Raw genomic sequence first — 24,748 nt, 5'->3', positions numbered from 1 at the left:
CCCTACAGAACCGAGAAAGGTCTCGGTGAGGTCAGACGGAGCGGAGCACATGGGCCAAGGTGCAGATGCTGCTGACTGTTCTGCTGCAGGTTTTTCTCTCTGAAGCCCTGAAAGAACTGTTATCAGCATCTACACAAACCTGACGGGGCAAAACGAGCCGCCGGCTGCAGCGACTCACTGCCCTGTGAGCCAAAGCACTGCAGACCACTTCTGGTGGCTGATCTTGACTCATTTCTCCAGCATTTCTCCATCTATAACGACACAATCACCTTTTATAGGCTATATATCCATCACATTTCCTCTATATGACCATCTATAATGACACAATAACCTTTTATAGGCTATATATCCATCACATTTCCTCTATATGACCATCTATAACAACACAATAACCTTTTATAGGCCATATATCCATCACATTTCCTCTATGTGACCATCTATAATGACACAATAACCTTTTATAGGCTATATATCCATCACATTTCCTCTATTTGACCATCTATAACGACAAAATAACCTTTTATAGGCCATATATCCATCACATTTCCTCTATATGACCATCTATAACGACACAATCACCTTTTATAGGCTATATATCCATCACATTTCCTCTATATGACCATCTATAACGACACAATCACCTTTATATAACACAGAACAACTTCAACCAGCATTAGACCAGCATAAACCAACATAGACCACCATAAACCAGCAACAGACCAGCATAAATCAACATGGACCACCATAAATCAGCAACAGACCAGCATAAATCAACATGGACCACCATAAATCAGCAACAGACCAGCATAAATCAACATAGACCACCATAAACCAGCAACAGACCAGCATAAATCAACATGGACCACCATAAACCAGCAACAGACCAGCATAAATCATTATTGGCCATCATAAACCAGCACTAGACCAGCATCAACCACCATAAAGCACTAGACCAGCACAAACCGACATAGACCACCATAAACCGGCACTAGACCAGCATAGACCTCCATAAACCAGCATCAGACCAGCATCAACCATCATAAACCAGCATAGATCAGCATAAACCAGCATTATACCAGCACTAGACCTGCATAAACCAGGATAGACCAGCATAAACCAGGACTAGGACAGCATGAACCAGTACTAGACCAGCATAAACCAGTACTAGACCAGCATAAATCAGGACAGATCAGCATATACTAGCACTAGACCAGCATAAACCGGGATAGACCAGCATAAACCAGTACTAGACCAGCATAAACCGGGATAGACCAGCATAAACCAGTACTAGACCAGCATAAATCAGGACAGATCAGCATATACTAGCACTAGACCAGCATAAACCGGGATAGACCAGCATAAACCAGGACTAGGACAGCATGAAGCAGTACTAGACCAGCATAAACCAGTACTAGACCAGCATAAACCAAGATAGACCAGAATGAATGAGCATAGATCAGCAAAAAACAGCCTAGACAAGCATTAAATAGCACTAGACCACCATAAACCAGCACTAGACCAGCATAGACCAGCATAGACCACCACAAACCGGTACTACACCAGCATAAACCAGCATAGACCACCATAAACCAGCATAGATCAGCATAAACCAGCATTATACCAGCATTAAACAGCACTAGACCTGCATAAACCAGAAGAGACCAGCATAAACCAGCACTAGACCAGCATAAACCAGAATAGACCAGCTTAAACCAGCACTAGACCAGCATAAATCAGAATAGACCAGCATAAACCAGCACTAGACCAGCAATAAACTGCACTACACCAGCACAGACCAGGATAGACCAGAATAAATCAGGATAGACCACCATAAACCAGCACTAGACCAGCATTAAACTGCACTAGACCAGCATAAAGAAGGATAGACCAGAATAAATCAGGATAGACCACCATAAACCAGCACTAGACCAGCATTAAACTGCACTACACCAGCATAAACCAGCACTAGACTAGAATAAAACAAAATAGACCAACATAAACCAGGATAGACCAGAATGAACCAGGATAGACCAGAATGAACCAGGACAGCCCAGTATGAACCAGGATAGACCAGAATGAACCAGGATAGACCAGAATGAACCAGGACAGCCCAGTATGAACCAGGATAGACTAGAATGAACCAGGACAGCCCAGTATGAACCAGGACAGACCAAAATGAACCAGCACAGCCCAGTATAAACCAGGACAGACCAGAATGAACCAGGACAGACCAGAATGAACCAGGACAGCCCAGTATGAACCAGGATAGACCAGAATGAACCATGGCAGCCCAGTATGAACCAGGACAGACCAGAATGAACCAGGACAGACCTGAATGAACCAGGACAGCCCAGTATGAACCAGGACAAACCAGAATGAACCAGGACAGACCAGAATGAACCAGGACAGCCCAGTATGAACCAGGACAGACCAGAATGAACCAGGACAGACCACTATGAACCAGGACAGCCCAGTATGAACCAGGACAGACCAGTATGAACCAGGACAGACCAGAATGAACCAGCACAGCCCAGTATGAACCAGGACAGACCAGAATGAACCAGGAAAGACCAGAATGAACCAGGACAGCCCAGTATGAACCAGGATAGACCAGAATGAACCAGGACAGCCCAGTATGAACCAGGACAGACCAGTATGAACCAGGACAGCCCAGTATGAACCAGGATAGACCAGAATGAACCAGGACAGCCCAGTATGAACCAGGATAGACCAGAATCAACCAGGACAGACCAGAATCAACCAGGATAGACCAGAATGAACCAGGACAGACCAGAATGAACCAGGATAGACCAGAATGAACCAGGACAGACCAGAATGAACCAGGACAGCCCAGTATGAACCAGGATAGACCAGAATGAACCAGGACAGCCCAGTATGAACCAGGACAGACCAGAATGAACCAGGACAGACCAGAATGAACCAGGATAGACCAGAATGAACCAGGACAGCCCAGTATGAACCAGGATAGACCAGAATCAACCAGGACAGACCAGAATGAACCAGGATAGACCAGAATGAACCAGGACAGACCAGAATGAACCAGGATAGACCAGAATGAACCAGGACAGACCAGAATGAACCAGGACAGCCCAGTATGAACCAGGACAGCCCAGAATGAACCAGGATAGACCAGAATGAACCAGGAAAGACCAGTCTAGTATGAAACGCTTGCTGGTCTGTACTGGTTTCAGCAGTGAAACAGCTTCTTAAGTGAAATCTCCGTTCAGTCCAGTGGATGTTTTGGCCTTCAGCCCCCTTTTCAGGGTAAATATCGGTCCGGTTTCCTCTAAACGACCCTCAGTAACGCAGGCGTGATCTCATCTGCTGAGCCTCGGTTCCTGATGAGCTGCTCTCCTCTGGGCCGCTACATCCGGCCTGCTAAAACAGCGCTAATCAAGCTCAGCTGCTCCGTGCTGAAGGAGTTGTCTTAGCAATTAGCTTATGGAAATAGCGCTTTTTCCTCTGTTCACCAGAACTGTCTTCCGAGGTTTATTAATGTTCGGCGTGGCGCGATTAAAACCCACAGGCCCGACGCGACGTGGGCCGCCGCGCGTCAGCTCCGCTCGCTAATCCCAATCTGTGCCACCTGATGCTTTTGTGTTAGCATTGCTAATTAGCGGTAATTGAGTGGCTCCTCCAGCCCGTCTCCCGGGGCGAGGCGGCTAGTTTGCAGTTTATTTATGGCCAGATTATTTGGGAGATGTTAAGCAGAAGCAATTAGACGCGACGAAGGCTCACAGCGAATTTAAATGAGTCTATCACAGTCTTGAAATGTCACACGTTGGTAAACGCTGTCAGTCTGGAGCGCCGAGCGCCGTTCCCCTGCCGCTCCAGCCATTATCTGTGTGCTTTAACATCACTCGTACAGTTACACGCCTTAATGTCCAGCGCTGTCATACTGTCTAATGGATTAAAGGGCCCATAGCCTACATTTCTCTTCTATATTAGTACTCCTCCTTTAATGTTTATGTGGTAAATCATGTTTACATCATTGTTTTCTCTTCATCTCACAGTTAAACAGGCTGTTACTGCGCCTGTAAGACTGATGTATGTAAATGAGCTCTGTCCTGATTGGGTCTGCTGTTCTGAGCCTTGCTCAGAAAGCAGTCCTCCTTCTTTTAAACTCCAGGGGGCTAGACTGCTGTACACTGAATAAGCTACATGTCAGTGAGTTGGCTTTTGTGACATCACAAAACAGTTGCTTAGTGCGCTGGACTGTATGGATGGGCTGTGTATTGAACCTATAACAGTGTTTATTTACTACCTCAGTTTCTGTCAGAACAAGTGAAGAAAGTTGAGTTTTCAGTGCTGTAGGCCCTTTAACTCTGCAGGTCCGGCTGAGGTGATGGTGCTGATCTGCGTCTGTGTGATTTCTGTCAGCTTTGGAAGTGAAAACGACAGAAGATCTGAAACTGAGCTGCGATGGCGTGATGTGGATGAGCGCAGCTGCAGATAAAGTGTTGATTAAATTAAAAACTGTGTCCTGAAAAAACACAAGACGTGTGGAAGTCCTGCATAATTCAGGGGATTTAGCCTGTGGTCTGTTTTTTGACCTTTTTCTTTATTTGGTGAAATCATTGAAATAAATCAGACACGAACACGTTCCTGAGCTGTGACAGACCGACAGACCTGCATTTAATGCTTTTCATATTATTTTTCCTTTCATTAAAGGGCCCATATGCTTCATTTTCTCCTATATCTAACAGTTTTGAGGTTTTGTTTATCATAAACAGCCATAATTCATTTAACACGATCATTTTCCAGCCTCTCCTTATTCCTTACAGTTGAACAGTTTCTGTTACTGTACTTTTACTATTGATGTATGTAAATGAGCTCTGTTCTGATTGGCTGGGCCTTGCTCAATAAGCAGTCCAGGCTGAAACACTCTTTATAACTTCAGGGTGAATGGGAGGAGCTAAACTGAACTGCTGTTGAACAAGCGGATATGTGTAATGACATCACAAAAGCAGTGTATTAAAGACAGGCTGTATGCACTGTGGAGTTAATGGCACGATGAGAAACTTTAACACTCTTTAATGTGGAACGGACAGGGCGATGTTCTCAGACACGTTCTCTGGGTAAAGTTTCCTGGAGAAACTCCTGGAGCTCTGCGCCGAGGGCCCGTAGGAACGTTATCTCTGAAGCGTCCGTCAGATTTCCATCCTGAGGGATTCCCTCCTACAGCAGCTCCACAGACACTCTGACAAACGGACACAGCAGCCCAAACACATCAATTATTTACTGGCGCATCAGACGCATCCCTCATCTCGTCCTCCGAGGAGCTGCGGAGGCTTTCAGCGCGGCGCTAGTGCGCAATTACACACGTACACGTTTCACCCGAGTGGTGATCACAGACTCAGATACATGTTTACATGTCACAGAGAAACTTCAGAGCCCGGCCTAAACAGCACTGAGCGCTGCCTTTAAATTAAAGGGCTCATAAAACTGAAAACTAAACTTCTGCTCAGGTTTTTAAAGTTTCAAAGAGAACCGTCCACTCCTCTGTCCACTCCTCCGTCCACTCCTCCGTCCACTCCTCCGTCCACTCATTCAAACTTACAGTATATACAAAAAACTGCCTGTAGCACACATACTACAGCAGTTTAGCCCCGCCCATTCAGCCTACAGCAGTTTAGCCCCGCCCATTCAGATACAGCAGTTTAGCCCCGCCCATTCAGATACAGCAGTTAGGCTCCACCCATTCAGCTACAGCAGTTTAGTCCTGCCCATTCAGCTACAGCAGTTTAGCCCCGTCCATTCAGCCTACAGCAGTTTAGCCCCGCCTATTCAGCCTACAGCAGTTTTGCTCCACCCAGTCAGCTACAGCAGTTTAGTCCTGCCCATTCATTTTTTTTGTTAATTTTATCCATAAAAGCCCAAAATCCCAGAATCCATTGGCTGAGCATTATGCGTCTGGAGTGGTGTGGGTGGTGGTGGTTGGGGAGGGGGGGTCTAATGAATGCTAATGGTGATCACTCAGCGTCTGATCTGCACACAGAGCACAGCTCACTCTCACACTCCTGACATTTACAGCCCAGAGTCTCATTATCAGCTGTGAACAGACTCACTGTATCAGCCACGGAACATCATCCGGCCTCACTTACAGTCCGAGCCTGCCTGGACACAGAACCAGCCCCCTCTGTAAACGACCAGCCCCCCTTTGGGTCAATGTGACATCCCCTGAAGTCTCCGACAGCAGCGTGTGACATATTAACCACACACATATGATACTGAAGCAGTGGCACATTAAACAGCCAGCAAGGCTCGGAACACAGCACGAGGCAGAGCACGATGTGGGCGTGACTTAATATTATAATGAGTATAGATGACTGACAGCCCTCAGTCCAGCCTGCTACAGCACTGAAGCAGAGCTAAACAGAAGAGTGTGAGTGAAGTGACAAACGAAAGAAAGGAGGTTCTTATTCACTTTACTGCTGGATCTTTAATATGGAGAACCTCAAAGAAGGTTCTTCTCCTCATCTACACTACTACTACATGTCCCCTACACCTCCCTACACTTAAACTACACCTCCCCTACACTTCCCTTACACCTCCCTGACACTTAAACTACACCTCCCCTGCACCTCCCCTCCACTTAAACTACACCTCCCCTGCACCTCCCCTCCACTTAAACTACACCTCCCCTGCACCTCCCCTCCACTTAAACTACACCTCCCCTCCACTTAAACTACACCTCCCCTGCACCTCCCCTCCACTTAAACTACACCTCCCCTATACTTCCCTTACACCTCCCCAACACTTAAACTACACCTCCCTTACACCTCCCTGACACTTAAACTACACCTCCCCTGCACCTCCCCTCCACTTAAACTACACCTCCCCTGCACCTCCCCTCCACTTAAACTACACCTCCCCTCCACTTAAACTACACCTCCCCTGCACCTCCCCTCCACTTAAACTACACCTCCCCTATACTTCCCTTACACCTCCCCAACACTTAAACTACACCTCCCTTACACCTCCCCTACACTTAAACTACACCTCCCCTGTACCTCCCCTACACTTAAACTACACCTCCCCTCCACTTAAACTACACCTCCCCTATACTTCCCTTACACCTCCCCAACACTTAAACTACACCTCCCTTACACCTCCCCTACACTTAAACTACACCTCCCCTGTACCTCCCCTACACTTAAACTACACCTCCCCTCCACTTAAACTACACCTCCCCTATACTTCCCTTACACCTCCCCAACACTTAAACTACACCTCCCTTACACCTCCCCTACACTTAAACTACACCTCCCCTGCACCTCCCCTACACTTAAACTACACCTCCCCTGTACCTCCCCTACACTTAAACTACACCTCCCCTATACTTCCCTTACACCTCCCCGATATTTAAACTACACCTTCCCTACACTTAAACTACACCTCCCCTACACCTTCACTACACTTCACCTCTGCTGCGTTTCTCCATCTCCCCTTTTCTTTTCTACAGTTGTATGTAAAAGTTCTCCTGGTCAAATTCCGTCTTGGTGTTCCGAGAACTGTGATAATTCCTCGTCCTCTACAGAGACTCACTACTGTACACTTTAATACACAGTTCCTGTTTACAGTTAATGTGAAGTTACAGTTTCAGAGAAATATAAATAAATAAACAGTTCAGATCCAGACTTAACGAGTTTCTGTCCTCGTTGGACTAAAACACTTGACCGTCCACACAACTGAGAAGTATAACAATTATTCCCGGGTCATTCCTGACCGGCCCTGCATGTTTCACACACAGTCAACATGAAGATGAAGCCTCGTGTCTGTGTTTCCGTCTCCGGTGCTTTCACATCATTTCTACATTCCGTGGTGGAAACACATTCATTTCCTTTAAAAAGGAAAATGGGTCATTTTGGAGATTTAAGGTTTTGTTCTGACAGCAGTAATAAATACAGTCCTGTGCAAAAGTTTTAATCACCTGGAAAATTTTAAAAGCCACTTAAATAATATTACACAATCATACATTTACTAAGGAGTGATTAGCATTTACAGTATTTACAGTATTTACAGTTAGAATCCAATACCAGCTTTATCTAATCAATACTGCAGTGAATTAAATCAGCTGATGGAGCTGAACAGATCCATGTGAAGCTGGAGATCAGAGAGAAGAACCAAACCTCTGATCATCCAAGCTACACATTCATAACCTTACTGAAAACAGCCCAGTCTGACCGCTGGATCTATGTTTATTCATATTCATACGATGTTCTATTGCATTTGTACTGTATTTATCAATCAGCCTTTGTTTTCACTCAGAAACACATTGAGCTGATCACTTACAGTGTAAACGTGATCAGTTACAGTGTAAAGGTGATCAGTTAGTGCAAACATGATCACTTACAGTGTAAACATAATCAATTACAGTGTAAACGTGATCAGTTACAGTGTAAATGTGATCAGTTAGTGTACACATGATCACTTACAGTGTAAACATAATCAATTACAGTGTAAATGTTATCACTTACAGTGTAAACGTGATCAGTTAGTGTACACATGATCACTTACAGTGTAAACGTGCTCACTTACAGTGTAAATGTGATCAGTTACAGTGTAAATGTGCTCACTTACAGTGTAAATGTGATCAGTTAGTGTAAACATGATCACTTACAGTGTAAACGTGATCAGTTAGTGTAAACATGATCACTTACAGTGTAAACGTGATCAATTACAGTGTAAACGTGATCAGTTAGTGTACACATGATCACTTACAGTGTAAACGTGATCACTTACAGTGTAAACGTGATCAATTACAGTGTAAATGTGATCACTTACAGTGTACACATGATCACTTACAGTGTAAATGTTATCACTTACAGTGTAAACGTGATCAGTTAGTGTAAACATGATCACTTACAGTGTAAACGTGATCAGTTACAGTGTAAACATGATCAATTACAGTGTAAATGTGATCACTTACAGTGTACACATGATCACTTACAGTGTAAATGTGATTACTTACAGTGTAAACGTGATCAGTTAGTGTAAACATGATCACTTACAGTGTAAACGTGATAAGTTACAGTGTAAACGTGATCAATTACAGTGTAAATGTGATCACTTACAGTGTACACATGATCACTTACAGTGTAAATGTTATCACTTACAGTGTAAACGTGATCAGTTAGTGTAAACATGATCACTTACAGTGTAAACGTGATCACTTACAGTGTAAACGTGATCAGTTACAGTGTAAATGTGATCAATTACAGTGTAAACGTGATCAGTTAGTGTAAACATGATCACTTACAGTGTAAAAGTGATCAATTACAGTGTAAACATGATCAGTTAGTGTAAACATGATCAATTACAGTGTAAACGTGATCAGTTACAGTGTAAACATGATCAGTTAGTGTAAACATGATCAATTACAGTGTAAACGTGATCAGTTACAGTGTAAACGTGATCAATTACAGTGTAAATGTGTATATATTTGTATAATTATTGAAAATGAAATTCAAATGAAAGCAGTTTAATCTAAAATGAACAGAACAGCAGGAACAATCGAAAAAATCAAAGAAAATGAGCAAATGAAAGTAAAAGAGCAATTAAGATGAATTAAGAAGGGAAACACTAAACTAGAACCAAGACAATAATGCAACTAATAAGACGTCAACATCAAAAGATCAATAAGAAAAACTGAAATTTAAACACAGTCAAATAAAATCAAATGTAATCAAATTTATTCATAGCGCTTTTTAAAACTGATGTTTTCACAAAGCAGCTTCACAGAATTCCAGGCTCCAAAATGAAATCGAATAAAACTAAAATCAAATGATTTGTGTTTATTTAAGTGAATGCATTTTTTATTATTTACAGAATGTGTTTAGTGTTTTTACACTCGGGCGTTTAAATCCTTAATCTCTCTGTCCAGATAAGCAGTTATTCATGAGTAGACATTGTTTAGCATATTATACAGTAAATCCCCTGTGATTTTATACAGTCTATGCACCGTGTTGAGCCGGAGACTCAGTTCCACTCTGATCCTGGTGTCTGTTCTCTGTGTTGTGGTCAGTGGTCAGTGCTGAGAGTCCTGCAGTAATAAATTCATAAATAGATGTGGATTGTGAAAGTCTGTCTGAGTTCTGATGCTGCTGGACGCTGCTGGACGCTGCTGGACGCTGGTGTATGTGCTCTCAGCTCTGTGTTAAAGTTCAGGCTGTGATTTAGAGCTGAGCTGAGTGGGCCCAGACTGATGGGCAGTGGAGCCCCCTGCTGGTCAGCACTGTCTGTCAGGGCTGCAGGAGAGGCGGATTCTAAACGCCACTGTACACTCGTTTAATGAGTACATCAGTGCTGCGCTGCTCAGGGGGCTCATATTAATGCACACGGAGTTATATTTCCATTTATATACACACTTTAGAGCAAAGACCTCCAACACGGTCAGTGGGCAGGAGGAGCAGCTCTGAGCTGTAGTGGTCAGAGGAAGACTGTAGTCTAATTCTGTTGGGCGTATCCTGCACACACACCACCAACAACACTGTACAGTCTGAAACAAATCTGCAAGGTTCTTTAGGAAAAGGAGTGGTTCTGCGTAGAATCACAAACACTAGAGAACCATATGAACCCATTAATTGGTCACTCGTACGGTCAGACGGGTCTTCTATATGATGGAAAACTAGTTGTATATGGTTCTTTAAAGACCAACTAAACAGGTTTCACTGATGTTCTGAGTCAAAGAACCCTTTTCTGTAGAATATAGAACCTCTACAGAGAACAGTTGAAAAGGGAAAATGACTGTTTATTCAGTTTATAAAATCAAGGCCACACATCCTCGAGGAAGTCCAGTCTTATCTGTGGTTAATCATCCAATAACTGATCGATCTAATCAATAATTCACTGTATTAAATAAGCTGATCTGTGATGCTGAAGGAGAGTCTAAACTGAAACTTGTCAAACCAGCTCAAAAGACCTCAGGTCCCTGACGAAAACACGACAAACACAGCTGGACTGCTGTTTGTATTCACTCTAAAGTCATGTGGAGTTTATTTTACTCTAATGTCATATGGAGTTTATTTTACTCTAAAGTCATGTGGAGTTTATTTTACTCTAATGTCATATGGAGTTTATTTTACTCTAAAGTCATGTGGAGTTTATTTTACTCTAAAGTCATGTAGAGTTTATTTTACTCTAATGTCATATGGAGTTTATTTTACTCTAAAGTCATGTGGAGTTTATTTTACTCTAAAGTCATGTGGAGTTTATTTTACTCTAATGTCATATGGAGTTTATTTTACTCTAAAGTCATGTGGAGTTTATTTTACTCTAATGTCATATGGAGTTTATTTTACTCTAATGTCATGTGGAGTTTATTTTACTCTAATGTCATATGGAGTTTATTTTACTCTAAAGTCATATGGAGTTTATTTTACTCTAATGTCATATGGAGTTTATTTTACTCTAATGTCATATGGAGTTTATTTTACTCTAAAGTCATGTGGAGTTTATTTTACTCTAAAGTCATGTGGAGTTTATTTTACTCTGAAGTCATATGGAGTTTATTTTACTCTAATGTCATATGGAGTTTATTTTACTCTAAAGTCATGTGGAGTTTATTTTACTCTAATGTCATGTGGAGTTTATTTTACTCTAAAGTCATATGGAGTTTATTTTACTCTAAAGTCATGTGGAGTTTATTTTACTCTAATGTCATATGGAGTTTATTTTACTCTAATGTCATATGGAGTTTATTTTACTCTAATGTCATATGGAGTTTATTTTACTCTAATGTCATATGGAGTTTATTTTACTCTAATGTCATGTGGAGTTTATTTTACTCTAATGTCATATGGAGTTTATTTTACTCTAATGTCATGTGGAGTTTATTTTACTCTAAAGTCATGTGGAGTTTATTTTACTCTAATGTCATATGGAGTTTATTTTACTCTAATGTCATATGGAGTTTATTTTACTCTAATGTCATGTGGAGTTTATTTTACTCTAATGTCATATGGAGTTTATTTTACTCTAATGTCATGTGGAGTTTATTTTACTCTAATGTCATATGGAGTTTATTTTACTCTAATGTCATATGGAGTTTATTTTACTCTAAAGTCATGTGGAGTTTATTTTACTCTAAAGTCATGTAGAGTTTATTTTACTCTAATGTCATATGGAGTTTATTTTACTCTAAAGTCATGTGGAGTTTATTTTACTCTAAAGTCATGTGGAGTTTATTTTACTCTAATGTCATATGGAGTTTATTTTACTCTAAAGTCATGTGGAGTTTATTTTACTCTAATGTCATATGGAGTTTATTTTACTCTAATGTCATGTGGAGTTTATTTTACTCTAATGTCATATGGAGTTTATTTTACTCTAAAGTCATATGGAGTTTATTTTACTCTAATGTCATATGGAGTTTATTTTACTCTAATGTCATATGGAGTTTATTTTACTCTAAAGTCATGTGGAGTTTATTTTACTCTAATGTCATGTGGAGTTTATTTCACTCTAATATCATATGGAGTTTATTTTACTCTAATGTCATATGGAGTTTATTTTACTCTAAAGTCATGTGGAGTTTATTTTACTCTAATGTCATGTGGAGTTTATTTCACTCTAATATCATATGGAGTTTATTTTACTCTAATGTCATATGGAGTTTATTTTACTCTAATGTCATGTGGAGTTTATTTTACTCTAATATCATATGGAGTTTATTTTACTCTAATATCATATGGAGTTTATTTTACTCTAATGTCATGTGGAGTTTATTTTACTCTAATGTCATGTGGAGTTTATTTTACTGTAAAGTCATATGGAGTTTATTTTACTCTAAAGTCATGTGGAGTTTATTTTACTCTAAAGTCATATGGAGTTTATTTTACTCTAATGTCATATGGAGTTTATTTTACTCTAATGTCATATGGAGTTTATTTTACTCTAATGTCATGTGGAGTTTATTTTACTCTAATGTCATATGGAGTTTATTTTACTCTAATGTCATATGGAGTTTATTTTACTCTAATGTCATGTGGAGTTTATTTTACTCTAAAGTCATATGGAGTTTATTTTACTCTAAAGTCATATGGAGTTTATTTTACTCTAATGTCATGTGGAGTTTATTTTACTCTAAAGTCATGTGGAGTTTATTTTACTCTAATGTCATGTGGAGTTTATTTTACTCTAATGTCATGTGGAGTTTATTTTACTCTAATGTCATATGGAGTTTATTTTACTCTAATGTCATGTGGAGTTTATTTTACTCTAATGTCATATGGAGTTTATTTTACTCTAATTTCATATGGAGTTTATTTTACTCTAAAGTCATGTGGAGTTTATTGTACTCTAAAGTCATGTGGAGTTTATTTTACTCTAATGTCATATGGAGTTTATTTTACTCTAAAGTCATATGGAGTTTATTTCACTCTAATGTCATATGGAGTTTATTTTACTCTAATGTCATATGGAGTTTATTTTACTCTAATGTCATATGGAGCTTATTTTACTCTAATGTCATATGGAGTTTATTTTACTCTAAAGTCATATGGAGTTTATTTTACTCTAATGTCATATGGAGTTTATTTTACTCTAAAGTCATGTGGAGTTTATTTTACTCTAATGTCATGTGGAGTTTATTTTACTCTAAAGTCATGTGGAGTTTATTTTACTCTAAAGTCATATTCAGTTTATTTTACTCTAAAGTCATATGGAGTTTATTTTACTCTAATTTCATGTGGAGTTTATTTTACTCTAATGTCATATGGAGTTTATTTTACTCTAAAGTCATATTCAGTTTATTTTACTCTAAAGTCATATTCAGTTTATTTTACTCTAAAGTCATATGGAGTTTATTTTACTCTAATTTCATGTGGAGTTTATTTTACTCTAATGTCATATGGAGTTTATTTTACTCTAAAGTCATATGGAGTTTATTTTACTCTAATGTCATATGGAGTTTATTTTACTCTAAAGTCATGTGGAGTTTATTTTACTCTAATGTCATATGGAGTTTATTTTACTCTAATGTCATATGGAGTTTATTTTACTCTAATGTCATGTGGAGTTTATTTTACTCTAATGTCATATGGAGTTTATTTTACTCTAAAGTCATGTGGAGTTTATTTCACTCTAAAGTCATATGGAGTTTATTTTCCTCTAATGTCATATGGAGTTTATTTTACTCTAATGTCATATGGAGTTTATTTTCCTCTAATGTCATATGGAGTTTATTTTCCTCTAATGTCATATGGAGTTTATTTTACTCTAATGTCATATGGAGTTTATTTTACCCTAAAGTCATATGGAGTTTATTTTACTCTAATGTCATATGGAGTTTATTTTACTCTAAAGTCATATGGAGTTTATTTTACTCTAATGTTATATGGAGTTTATTTTACTCTAATGTCATATGGAGTTTATTTTACTCTAATATCATATGGAGTTTATTTTACTCTAATGTCATATGGAGTTTATTTTACTCTAATGTCATATGGAGTTTATTTTACTCTAAAGTCATATGGAGTTTATTTTACTCTAAAGTCATGTGGAGTTTATTTTACTCTAACGTCATGTGGAGTTTATTTTACTCTAAAGTCATATGGAGTTTATTTTACTCTAACGTCATGTGGAGTTTATTTTACTCTAAAGTCATATGGAGTTTATTTTACTCTAATGTCATAGGAAGTTTATTTTACTCTAATGTCATATAGTTTAGGTTCTGGAATCTGTTTGCATCTCTCAGAGGATATTCAGTCTGAGCTACATGACCTACAGAGTCTTCAACTCTGGGGTCGTCACACACAGACAGAGATGTCCAGACTGACCTGAAGAACTACAGGCTTTTCACTCTTTCACTCACTCTGTCTCACTCTCTCACTCACTCTCATTCACTCTCTATCTCAGTCTCTCACTCCCTGTCTATCTCACTATCTCACTCAGTCTCTCACTCCCTGTCTCACTATCTCACTCACTGTCTCACTCTCTATCTCTATCTCACTCACTCTCTAACTCACAGTCTCACTCATTCACTCACTCAATCTCTATGTCTCTATCTCACTCACTCACTCACTTACTCACTCACTCACTCACTCACTCACTCACTCACTCACTCACTCACTCACTCACTCACTCATTCTCTGCCTCACTTTGACTCTCTATATCACTCTTGCACCATTTATCTCACTCTCATTCTCATGCTCTCACTCACTATCTATCTCACTATATCACTCACTATCTCACTCTCTGCCTCAATCTCACTCACTCACTTTTTCACTCTATTACACTCACTCTCTGTCCCCCACTCTCCATCTCACTCTCTATCTCACTATCTGAGTCCCTCACTCATTCTTTCTCACTCTCACTCACTCACTCACTCACTCACTTTCTACCTCCTTCTCTCACTCACACTATCTCACTATTTGACTCCCTCACTCATTCCCTGCCTCACTCTCATTCTATATCTCACTCTTGCACTCACTCACTCACTCACTCACTCACTCACTCACTATATTACTCACTCTCTACCTCACTCTGTCTGTCTCTCTCTCTCTCACTCTCTATCACACTCACTCTCTCTCTCGCTCACTCATCCTCACTGAGCTGAGGCTGCAGGAGCTGCTCAGCTGTAGTGGCCATTCAGTCGGAGGGTCTCTGCTCGAGTCCAAGCACTGCTGAAATCTGCTGCCTATCATGATGATAATCTTCATGCAACAGCTGTAAGGAGTGAGCGGAGTGAGGGGGTGCGGTGGGGGTGCGGTGGGGGGTTACCTGCGATCTCCTGCTGTGGAGCGATGTTCAGGCTGAAGCCCAGAGCGCCGTATGCCTCCCTCACCTCCATACAGCTCCTCCACTTGCCCTCCGCACACACACACACCAAACAAACACTCACACACAGCAGCACGGACACCTGCATCCTCTCTCCCTCACACACAAACACACACACATACACACACACGCACACACACACACACACACACACACACACACGCTCGCCCGCTGGGGGTCCTCGATCTCCTGAAATCTCCTCCACGTGGAAACACGATCCTCACCGCTTCATCTCAGTGAACATAGACTCTCAGCCTCGCGCGCGCCGAGCGGTCCCCGTGAGCCGGAGTCCGATAAACCCCCCAAGCAGAGCGACACATCCAGACCAGCAGCTTCGGCAACTTCACCACCGCACAGCGCTCTGCTGTGTTTCTACAGCTCAGACAGAGAGGGAGGGAGAGAGAGAGAGAGCAAGAGAGAGAGAGAGCAAGAGAGAGAGAGAGAGAGAGAGAGAGAGAGAGAGCAGTGAGTCAGAGCAGAGGGAAAACCTGGAGTGGAGCAGCAGCACCACTGGAACTGCAGAGCAGACCTTCAGTACACACTGTGTCTGTGAGTCAACACTCAGTTCACTATTCAGCACATTACATCACTCACAGTTAGACAGTGTTACACAGCATTACCATGTAATAACCAACAATACCCAGCATTACCCTGTAATAACCATGAATACCCAGCATTACCATGTAATAACCAACAATACCCAGCATTACCCTGTAATAACCAAGAATACCCAGCATTACCTTGTAATAACCAAGAATACCCAGCATTACTGTGTAATAACCAACAATACCCAGCATAACCCTGTAATAACCAAGAATACCCAGCATAACCCTGTAATAACCAAGAATACCCAGCATTACCCTGTAATAACCAACAATACCCAGCATTACTGTGTAATAACCAACAATACCCAGCATAACCCTGTAATAACCAAGAATACCCAGCATTACCCTGTAATAACCAAGAATACCCAGCATTACCCTGTAATAACCAACAATACCCAGCATTACTCTGTAATAACCAAAAATACACAGCATAACCCTGTAATAACCAACAATACCCAGCATTACTCTGTAATAACCAACAACACTCAGCATTACTCTGTAATAACGAAAAATACACAGCATTACCCTGTAATAACCAAGAACACCCAGCATTACTCTGCAATAACCAACAATACCCAGCATTACTCTGTAATAACCAACAATACCCAGCATTACTCTGTAATAACCAAAAATACACAGCATTACCCTGTAATAACCAAGAATACCCAGCATTACTCTGTAATAACCAACAATACCCAGCATTACTCTGTAATAACCAAAAATACACAGCATTACCCTGTAATAACCAAGAACACCCAGCATTACTCTGCAATAACCAACAATACCCAGCATTACTCTGTAATAAACAAAAATACCCAGCATTACTCTGTAATAACCAAGAACACCCAGTATTACTCTGTAATAACCAAGAATACCCAGAATTACTCTGTAATAACCAAGAATACCCAGCATTACTCTGTAATAACCAACAACACCCAGCATTACTCTGTAATAAGCAAAAACACCCAGCATTACTCTGTAATAACCAAGAATACTCCGCATTACCCTGTAATAACCAACAATACCCAGCATTACTCTGCAATAACCAACAAAACCCAGCATTACTCTGTAATAACCAACAATACCCAGCATTACACTGTAATAACCATGAATACCCAGCATTACCATGTAATAACCAACAATACCCAGCATAACCCTGTAATAACTAACAATACCCAGCATTACTCTGTAATAACCAACAAAACCCAGCATTACTCTGTAATAACCAACAATACCCAGCATTACTCTGTAATAACCAACAATACCCAGCATAACCCTGTAATAACTAACAATACCCAGCATTACTCTGTAATAACCAAGAATACTCCGCATTACCCTGTAATAACCAACAATACCCAGCATTACTCTGTAATAACCAACAAAACCCAGCATTACTCTGTAATAACCAACAATACCCAGCATTACTCTGTAATAACCAACAATACCCAGCATCACTCTGTAATAACCAACAATACCCAGCATTACTCTGTAATAACCAACAACACCCAGCATTACTCTGTAATAACCAACAACACTCAGCATTACTCTGTAATAACCAAGAATACCCAGCATTACTCTGTAATAACCAACAATACCCAGCATTACTCTGTAATAACCAACAATACCCAGCATAACCCTGTAATAACCAAGAATACTCCGCATTACTCTGTAATAACCAAGAATACCCAGCATTACCCTGTAATAACCAAGAATACATAGCATTACTCTGTAATAACCAACAACGCCCAGCATTACTCTGTAATAACCAAGAATACCAAGCATTACTCTGTAATAACCAAGGATACGCAGCATTACTCTGTAATAACCAAGAGTACCCAGCATTACTCTGTAATAACCAAGAACACCCAGCATTACTCTGTAATAACCAACAATACCCAGCATTACTCTGTAATAACCAACAATACCCAGCATCACTCTGTAATAACCAACAATACCCAGCATTACTCTGTAATAACCAACAACACCCAGCATTACTCTGTAATAACCAACAACACTCAGCATTACTCTGTAATAACCAAGAATACCCAGCATGACCCTGTAATAACCAAGAATACCCAGCATTACTATGTAATAACCAACAATACACAGCATTACTCTGTAATAACCAAGAATACCCAACATTACTCTGTAATAACCAAGAATACCCAGCATTACCCTGTAATAATAAAGAATACCCAGCATTACCCTGTAGTAACCAAGAATACCCAGCATTACTCTGTAATAACCAACAATACCCAGCATTACTCTGTACTATCCAAGAATACTCAGCATTACTCTGTAATAACCAAGAATACCCAGCATTACCCAGTAATAACCAACAATACCCAGCATTACTGTGTAATAACCAACAATACCCAGCATAACCCTGTAATAACCAAGAATACTCCACATTACTCTGTAATAACCAAGAATACCCAGCATTACCCTGTAATAACCAAGAATACATAGCATTACTCTGTAATAACCAACAACGCCCAGCATTACTCTGTAATAACCAAGAATACCAAGCATTACTCTGTAATAACCAAGGATACGCAGCATTACTCTGTAATAACCAAGGATACGCAGCATTACTCTGTAATAACCAAGAGTACCCAGCATTACTCTGTAATAACCAAGAACACCCAGCATTACTCTGCAATAACCAACAATACCCAGCATAACCCTGTAATAACCAAGAACACCCAGCATTACCCTGTAATAACCAAGAACACCCAGCATTACTCTGTAATAACCAAGAACACCCAGCATTACTCTGTAATAACCAAGAACAGCCAGCATTACCCTGTAATAACTAACAATACCCAGCATTACTCTGTAATAACCAAGAATACCCAGCACTACTCTGTAATAACCAAGAACAGCCAGCATTATCCTGTAATAACTAACAATACCCAGCATTACTCTGTAATAACCAAGGATACGCAGCATTACTCTGTAATAACCAAGAGTACCCAGCATTACTCTGTAATAACCAAGAACACCCAGCATTACTCTGTAATAACCAACAATACCCAGCATTACTCTGTAATAACCAACAGACATTACTATAAAAGTATACTACTACAAACATTAATGCTCAAAAGTATTCTACTAAAGATGTAAAAATCCACAGGTGTAATGTCTGTTCAATATGTGGTAATGTGGTGTAATTTGTGTTCAGTATGTAGTAATGTGTGGTAATGTGTTGTGTTCAGTATGTAGTAATGTGGTGTAATGTATTGTGTTCAGTGTGTAGTAATGTGGTGTAATGTGTGTTCAGCATGTAGCAATGTGGTGTAATGTGTGTTCAGCATGTAGTAATGTGGTGTAATGTGTGTTCAGCATGTAGTAATGTGGTGTAATGTGTGTTCAGTATGTAGTAATGTGGTGTAATGTGTGTTCAGTATGTAGTAATGTGGTGTAATGTATGTTCAGTATGTAGTAATGTGGTGTAATGTGTGTTCAGCATGTAGTAATGTGGTGTAATGTGTGTTCAGTATGTAGTAATGTGGTGTAATGTGTGTTCAATATGTGGTAATGTGGTGTAATGTGTGTTCAGTGTGTAGTAATGTGGTGTAATGTCTGTACGGCATATAGTACTGTGGTGTAATGTGTGTTCAGTATGTAGTAATGTGGTGTAATGTTGTTCAGCATGTAGTAATGTGGTGTAATGTCTGTTCAGCATGTAGTAATGTGGTGTAATGTCTGTTCAATATGAGGTAATGTGGTGTAATGTGTGTTCAGTATGTAGTAATGTGGGGTAATGTAGTGTGTTCAGTATGTAGTAATGTGGGGTAATGTATTGTGTTCAGTATGTAGCAATGTGTGGTAATGTAGTGTGTTCATTAAGTAGTAATTTGGTGTAATGTGTGTTCAGCATGTAGTAATGTGGTGTAATGTGTGTTCATTATGTAGGAATGTGGGGTAATGTAGTGTGTTCAGTATGTAGTAATGTGGGGTAATGTATTGTGTTCAGTATGTAGTAATGTGGGGTAATGTATTGTGTTCAGCATGTAGTAATGTGGTGTAATGTGTGTTCAGTATGTAGTAATGTGGTGTAATGTGTGTTCTGTATGTAGTAATGTGTGGTAATGTAGTGTGTTCATTAAGTAGTAATGTGGTGTAATGTGTGTTCAGCATGTAGTAATGTGGTGTAATGTGTGTTCAGTATGTAGTAATGTGGTGTAATATGTGTTCAGTATGTAGTAATGTGGTGTACTGTGTGTTCAGTATGTAGTGATGTGGTGTAATGTGTGTTCAGTATGTAGTAATGTGGTGTAATGTGTGTTCAGTGTGTAGTAATGTGGTGTAATGTGTGTTCAGCATATAGTAATGTGGTGTAATGTGTATGTAGTAATGTGGGGTAATGTAGTGTGTTCAGTATGTAGTAATGTGGTGTAATGTGTGTTCAGTGTGTAGTAATGTGGTGTAATGTGTGTTCAGTATGTAGTAATGTGGTGTAATGTGTGTTCAGCATGTAGTAATGTGGTGTAATGTGTGTTCAGTATGTAGTAATGTGGTGTAATTTGTGTTCAGTATGTAGTAATGTGTGGTAATGTAGTGTGTTCAGTATGTAGTAATGTGGGGTAATGTATTGTGTTCGGTATGTAGTAATGTGGTGTAATTTACTGTGTTCAGTATGTAGTAATGTGGTGTAATGTGTGTTCAGCATATAGTACTGTGGTGTAATGTGTGTTCAGCATGTAGCAATGTGGTGTAATGTGTGTTCAGCATGTAGTAATGTGGTGTAATGTGTGTTCAGTATGTAGTAATGTGGTGTAATGTGTGTTCAGCATATAGTACTGTGGTGTAATGTGTGTTCAGCATGTAGCAATGTGGTGTAATGTGTGTTCAGCATGTAGTAATGTGGTGTAATGTGTGTTCAGTATGTAATAATGTGGTGTAATGTGTGTTCAGTAAGTAGTAATGTGGTGTAATGTGTGTTCAGTATGTAGTAATGTGGTGTAATGTGTGTTCAGCATATAGTACTGTGGTGTAATGTGTGTTCAGCATGTAGTAATGTGGTGTAATGTGTGTTCAGCATGTAGTAATGTGGTGTAATATGTGTTCAGTATGTAGTAATGTGGTGTAATATGTGTTCAGTATGTAGTAATGTGGTGTACTGTGTGTTCAGTATGTAGTGATGTGGTGTAATGTGTGTTCAGTATGTAGTAATGTGGTGTAATGTGTTCAGTATGTAGTAATGTGGTGTAATATGTGTTCAGTATGTAGTAATGTGGTGTACTGTGTGTTCAGTATGTAGTAATGTGGTGTAATATGTGTTCAGTATGTAGTAATGTGGTGTACTGTGTGTTCAGTATGTAGTGATGTGGTGTAATGTGTGTTCAGTATGTAGTAATGTGTGGTAATGTAGTGTGTTCATTAAGTAGTAATGTGGTGTAATGTGTGTTCAGCATGTAGTAATGTGGTGTAATGTGTGTTCAGTATGTAGTAATGTCGTGTAATATGTGTTCAGTATGTAGTAATGTGGTGTACTGTGTGTTCAGTATGTAGTGATGTGGTGTAATGTGTGTTCAGTATGTAGTAATGTGGTGTAATGTGTGTTCAGTGTGTAGTAATGTGGTGTAATGTGTGTTCAGCATATAGTAATGTGGTGTAATGTCTTTTCGATATGTGGTAATGTGGTGTAATGTGTATGTAGTAATGTGGGGTAATGTAGTGTGTTCAGTATGTAGTAATGTGGGGTAATGTATTGTGTTCAGTATGTAGTAATGTGGGGTCATGTATTGTGTTCAGTATGTAGTAATGTGGTGTAATGTGTGTTCAGTGTGTAGTAATGTGGTGTAACGTGTGTTCAGTATGTAGTAATGTGGTGTAATGTGTGTTCAGCATGTAGTAATGTGGTGTAATGTGTGTTCAGTATGTAGTAATGTGGTGTAATTTGTGTTCAGTATGTAGTAATGTGTGGTAATGTAGTGTGTTCAGTATGTAGTAATGTGGGGTAATGTAGTGTGTTCGGTATGTAGTAATGTGGTGTAATTTACTGTGTTCAGTATGTAGTAATGTGGTGTAATGTGTGTTCAGCATATAGTACTGTGGTGTAATGTGTGTTCAGCATGTAGCAATGTGGTGTAATGTGTGTTCAGCATGTAGTAATGTGGTGTAATGTGTGTTCAGTATGTAGTAATGTGGTGTAATGTGTGTTCAGCATATAGTACTGTGGTGTAATGTGTGTTCAGCATGTAGCAATGTGGTGTAATGTGTGTTCAGCATGTAGTAATGTGGTGTAATGTGTGTTCAGTATGTAGTAATGTGGTGTAATGTGTGTTCAGTAAGTAGTAATGTGGTGTAATGTGTGTTCAGTATGTAGTAATGTGGTGTAATGTGTGTTCAGCATATAGTACTGTGGTGTAATGTGTGTTCAGCATGTAGTAATGTGGTGTAATGTCTGTTCAGCATGTAGTAATGTGGTGTAATGTGTGTTCAGCATGTAGTAATGTGGTGTAATGTGTGTTCAGTATGTAGTAATGTGGTGTAATGTGTGTTCAGTAAGTAGTAATGTGGTGTAATGTGTGTTCAGTATGTAGTAATGTGGTGTAATGTGTGTTCAGCATATAGTACTGTGGTGTAATGTGTGTTCAGCATGTAGTAATGTGGTGTAATGTCTGTTCAGCATATAGTACTGTGGTGTAATGTGTGTTCAGCATGTAGCAATGTGGTGTAATGTGTGTTCAGCATGTAGTAATGTGGTGTAATGTGTGTTCAGTATGTAGTAATGTGGTGTAATGTGTGTTCAGTAAGTAGTAATGTGGTGTAATGTGTGTTCAGTATGTAGTAATGTGGTGTAATGTGTGTTCAGCATATAGTACTGTGGTGTAATGTGTGTTCAGCATGTAGTAATGTGGTGTAATGTCTGTTCAGTATGTAGTAATGTGGTGTAATGTGTGTTCAGTAAGTAGTAATGTGGTGTAATGTGTGTTCAGTATGTAGTAATGTGGTGTAATGTGTGTTCAGCATATAGTACTGTGGTGTAATGTGTGTTCAGCATGTAGTAATGTGGTGTAATGTCTGTTCAGTATGTAGTAATGTGGTGTAATGTCTGTTCAGCATATAGTAATGTGGTGTAATGTGTGTTCAGTGTGTAGTAATGTGGTGTAATGTGTGTTCAGTGTGTAGTAATGTGGTGTAATGTGTGTTCAGCATGTAGTAATGTGGTGTAATGTCTGTTCAGCATGTAGTAATGTGGTGTAATGTCTGTTCAGCATATAGTAATATGGTGTAATGTGTGTTCAGCATGTAGTAATATGGTGTAATGTGTGTTCAGTATGTAGTAATGTGGTGTAATGTCTGTTCAATATGTGGTAATGTGATGTAATGTGTGTTCATTAAGTAGTAATGTGGGGTAATGTAGTGTGTTCAGTATGTAGTAATGTGGGGTAATGTATTGTGTTCAGTATGTAGTAATGTGGGGTAATGTAGTGTGTTCAGTATGTAGTAATGTGGGGTAATGTATTGTGTTCAGTATGTAGTAATGTGGGGTAATGTGTGTTCAGCATATAGTAATGTGGTGTAAAGTCTGTTCAGTGTGTAGTAATGTGGTGTAATGTCTGTTCAGTGTGTAGTAATGTGGTGTAATGTGTGTTCAGTATGTAGTAATGTGGTGTAATGTGTGTTCAGTATGTAGTGATGTGGGGTAATGTAGTATGTTCAGTATGTAGTAATGTGGTGTAAAGTCTGTTCAGTGTGTAGTAATGTGGTGTAATGTCTGTTCAGTGTGTAGTAATGTGGTGCAATGTGTGTTCAGTATGTAGTGATGTGGGGTAATGTAGTGTGTTCAGTATGTAGTGATGTGGGGTAATGTAGTGTTTTCATTAAGTAGTAATATGGGGTGATGTAGTGTGTTCAGTATTCAGTAGTGTCACTAATGTTACTACATACTGAACACACTATATTACTATTACTACATAGTGAACACATTATATTACCCACTGTTACTACAAATTAAACAGTACATTAGGCCACATTACTACACACTGAACACACTATATTACCCAACACAACTACGTACTGAACACACTACATCACTCGTTGTTAATATATAATTGTGTATTGTCTACAGAAACACACTAAACTGACCCAAGCCAAGAGCTCATTTCTCCAAAGGCAAGATCTCCATATATAAAGCAAGGGCCATAGTATGGAGCCCTGGGGTACCAGCTTCAGTGTTCATGCTTTAATTTGTGAACATGTCTTCATTTTATTTCTGCATGTTAGTGAGTTTTTCTTTCTTCATTCAATGTTTCTGTAAACACACATGGTAACACATATTACAGCTTAAATGAGGTTAAATGAAGAATATAAACACTCAAGCAGCAGAC

The 24,748-nt window shown here is 39.5% G+C and overlaps 1 protein-coding gene across 2 annotated transcripts in view; it reads right to left on the bottom strand.

The window, feature by feature from the left end:
- The window catches only part of gpc6a (glypican 6a), a 302,633-nt gene extending 286,463 nt beyond the window's left edge, over window positions 1-16,170 (bottom strand). For both annotated transcript variants that reach the window (XM_017687095.2, XM_017687096.2), the window contains exon 1: window positions 15,745-16,170. In XM_017687095.2, the coding sequence (XP_017542584.1) occupies window positions 15,745-15,889 (145 nt within the window). In that variant the 5' untranslated portion in view covers window positions 15,890-16,170. The remainder of the gene's footprint in view (window positions 1-15,744) is intronic.
- Window positions 16,171-24,748: the final 8,578 nt, after the last annotated feature.

Source organism: Pygocentrus nattereri, chromosome 12 (assembly GCF_015220715.1).
Source record: "Pygocentrus nattereri isolate fPygNat1 chromosome 12, fPygNat1.pri, whole genome shotgun sequence".
Classification (NCBI taxonomy): Eukaryota; Metazoa; Chordata; class Actinopteri; order Characiformes; family Serrasalmidae; genus Pygocentrus; species Pygocentrus nattereri.
The sequence above is the reverse complement of the archived record's forward strand: the minus strand, read 5'-3'. Positions and strand labels throughout refer to the sequence as shown.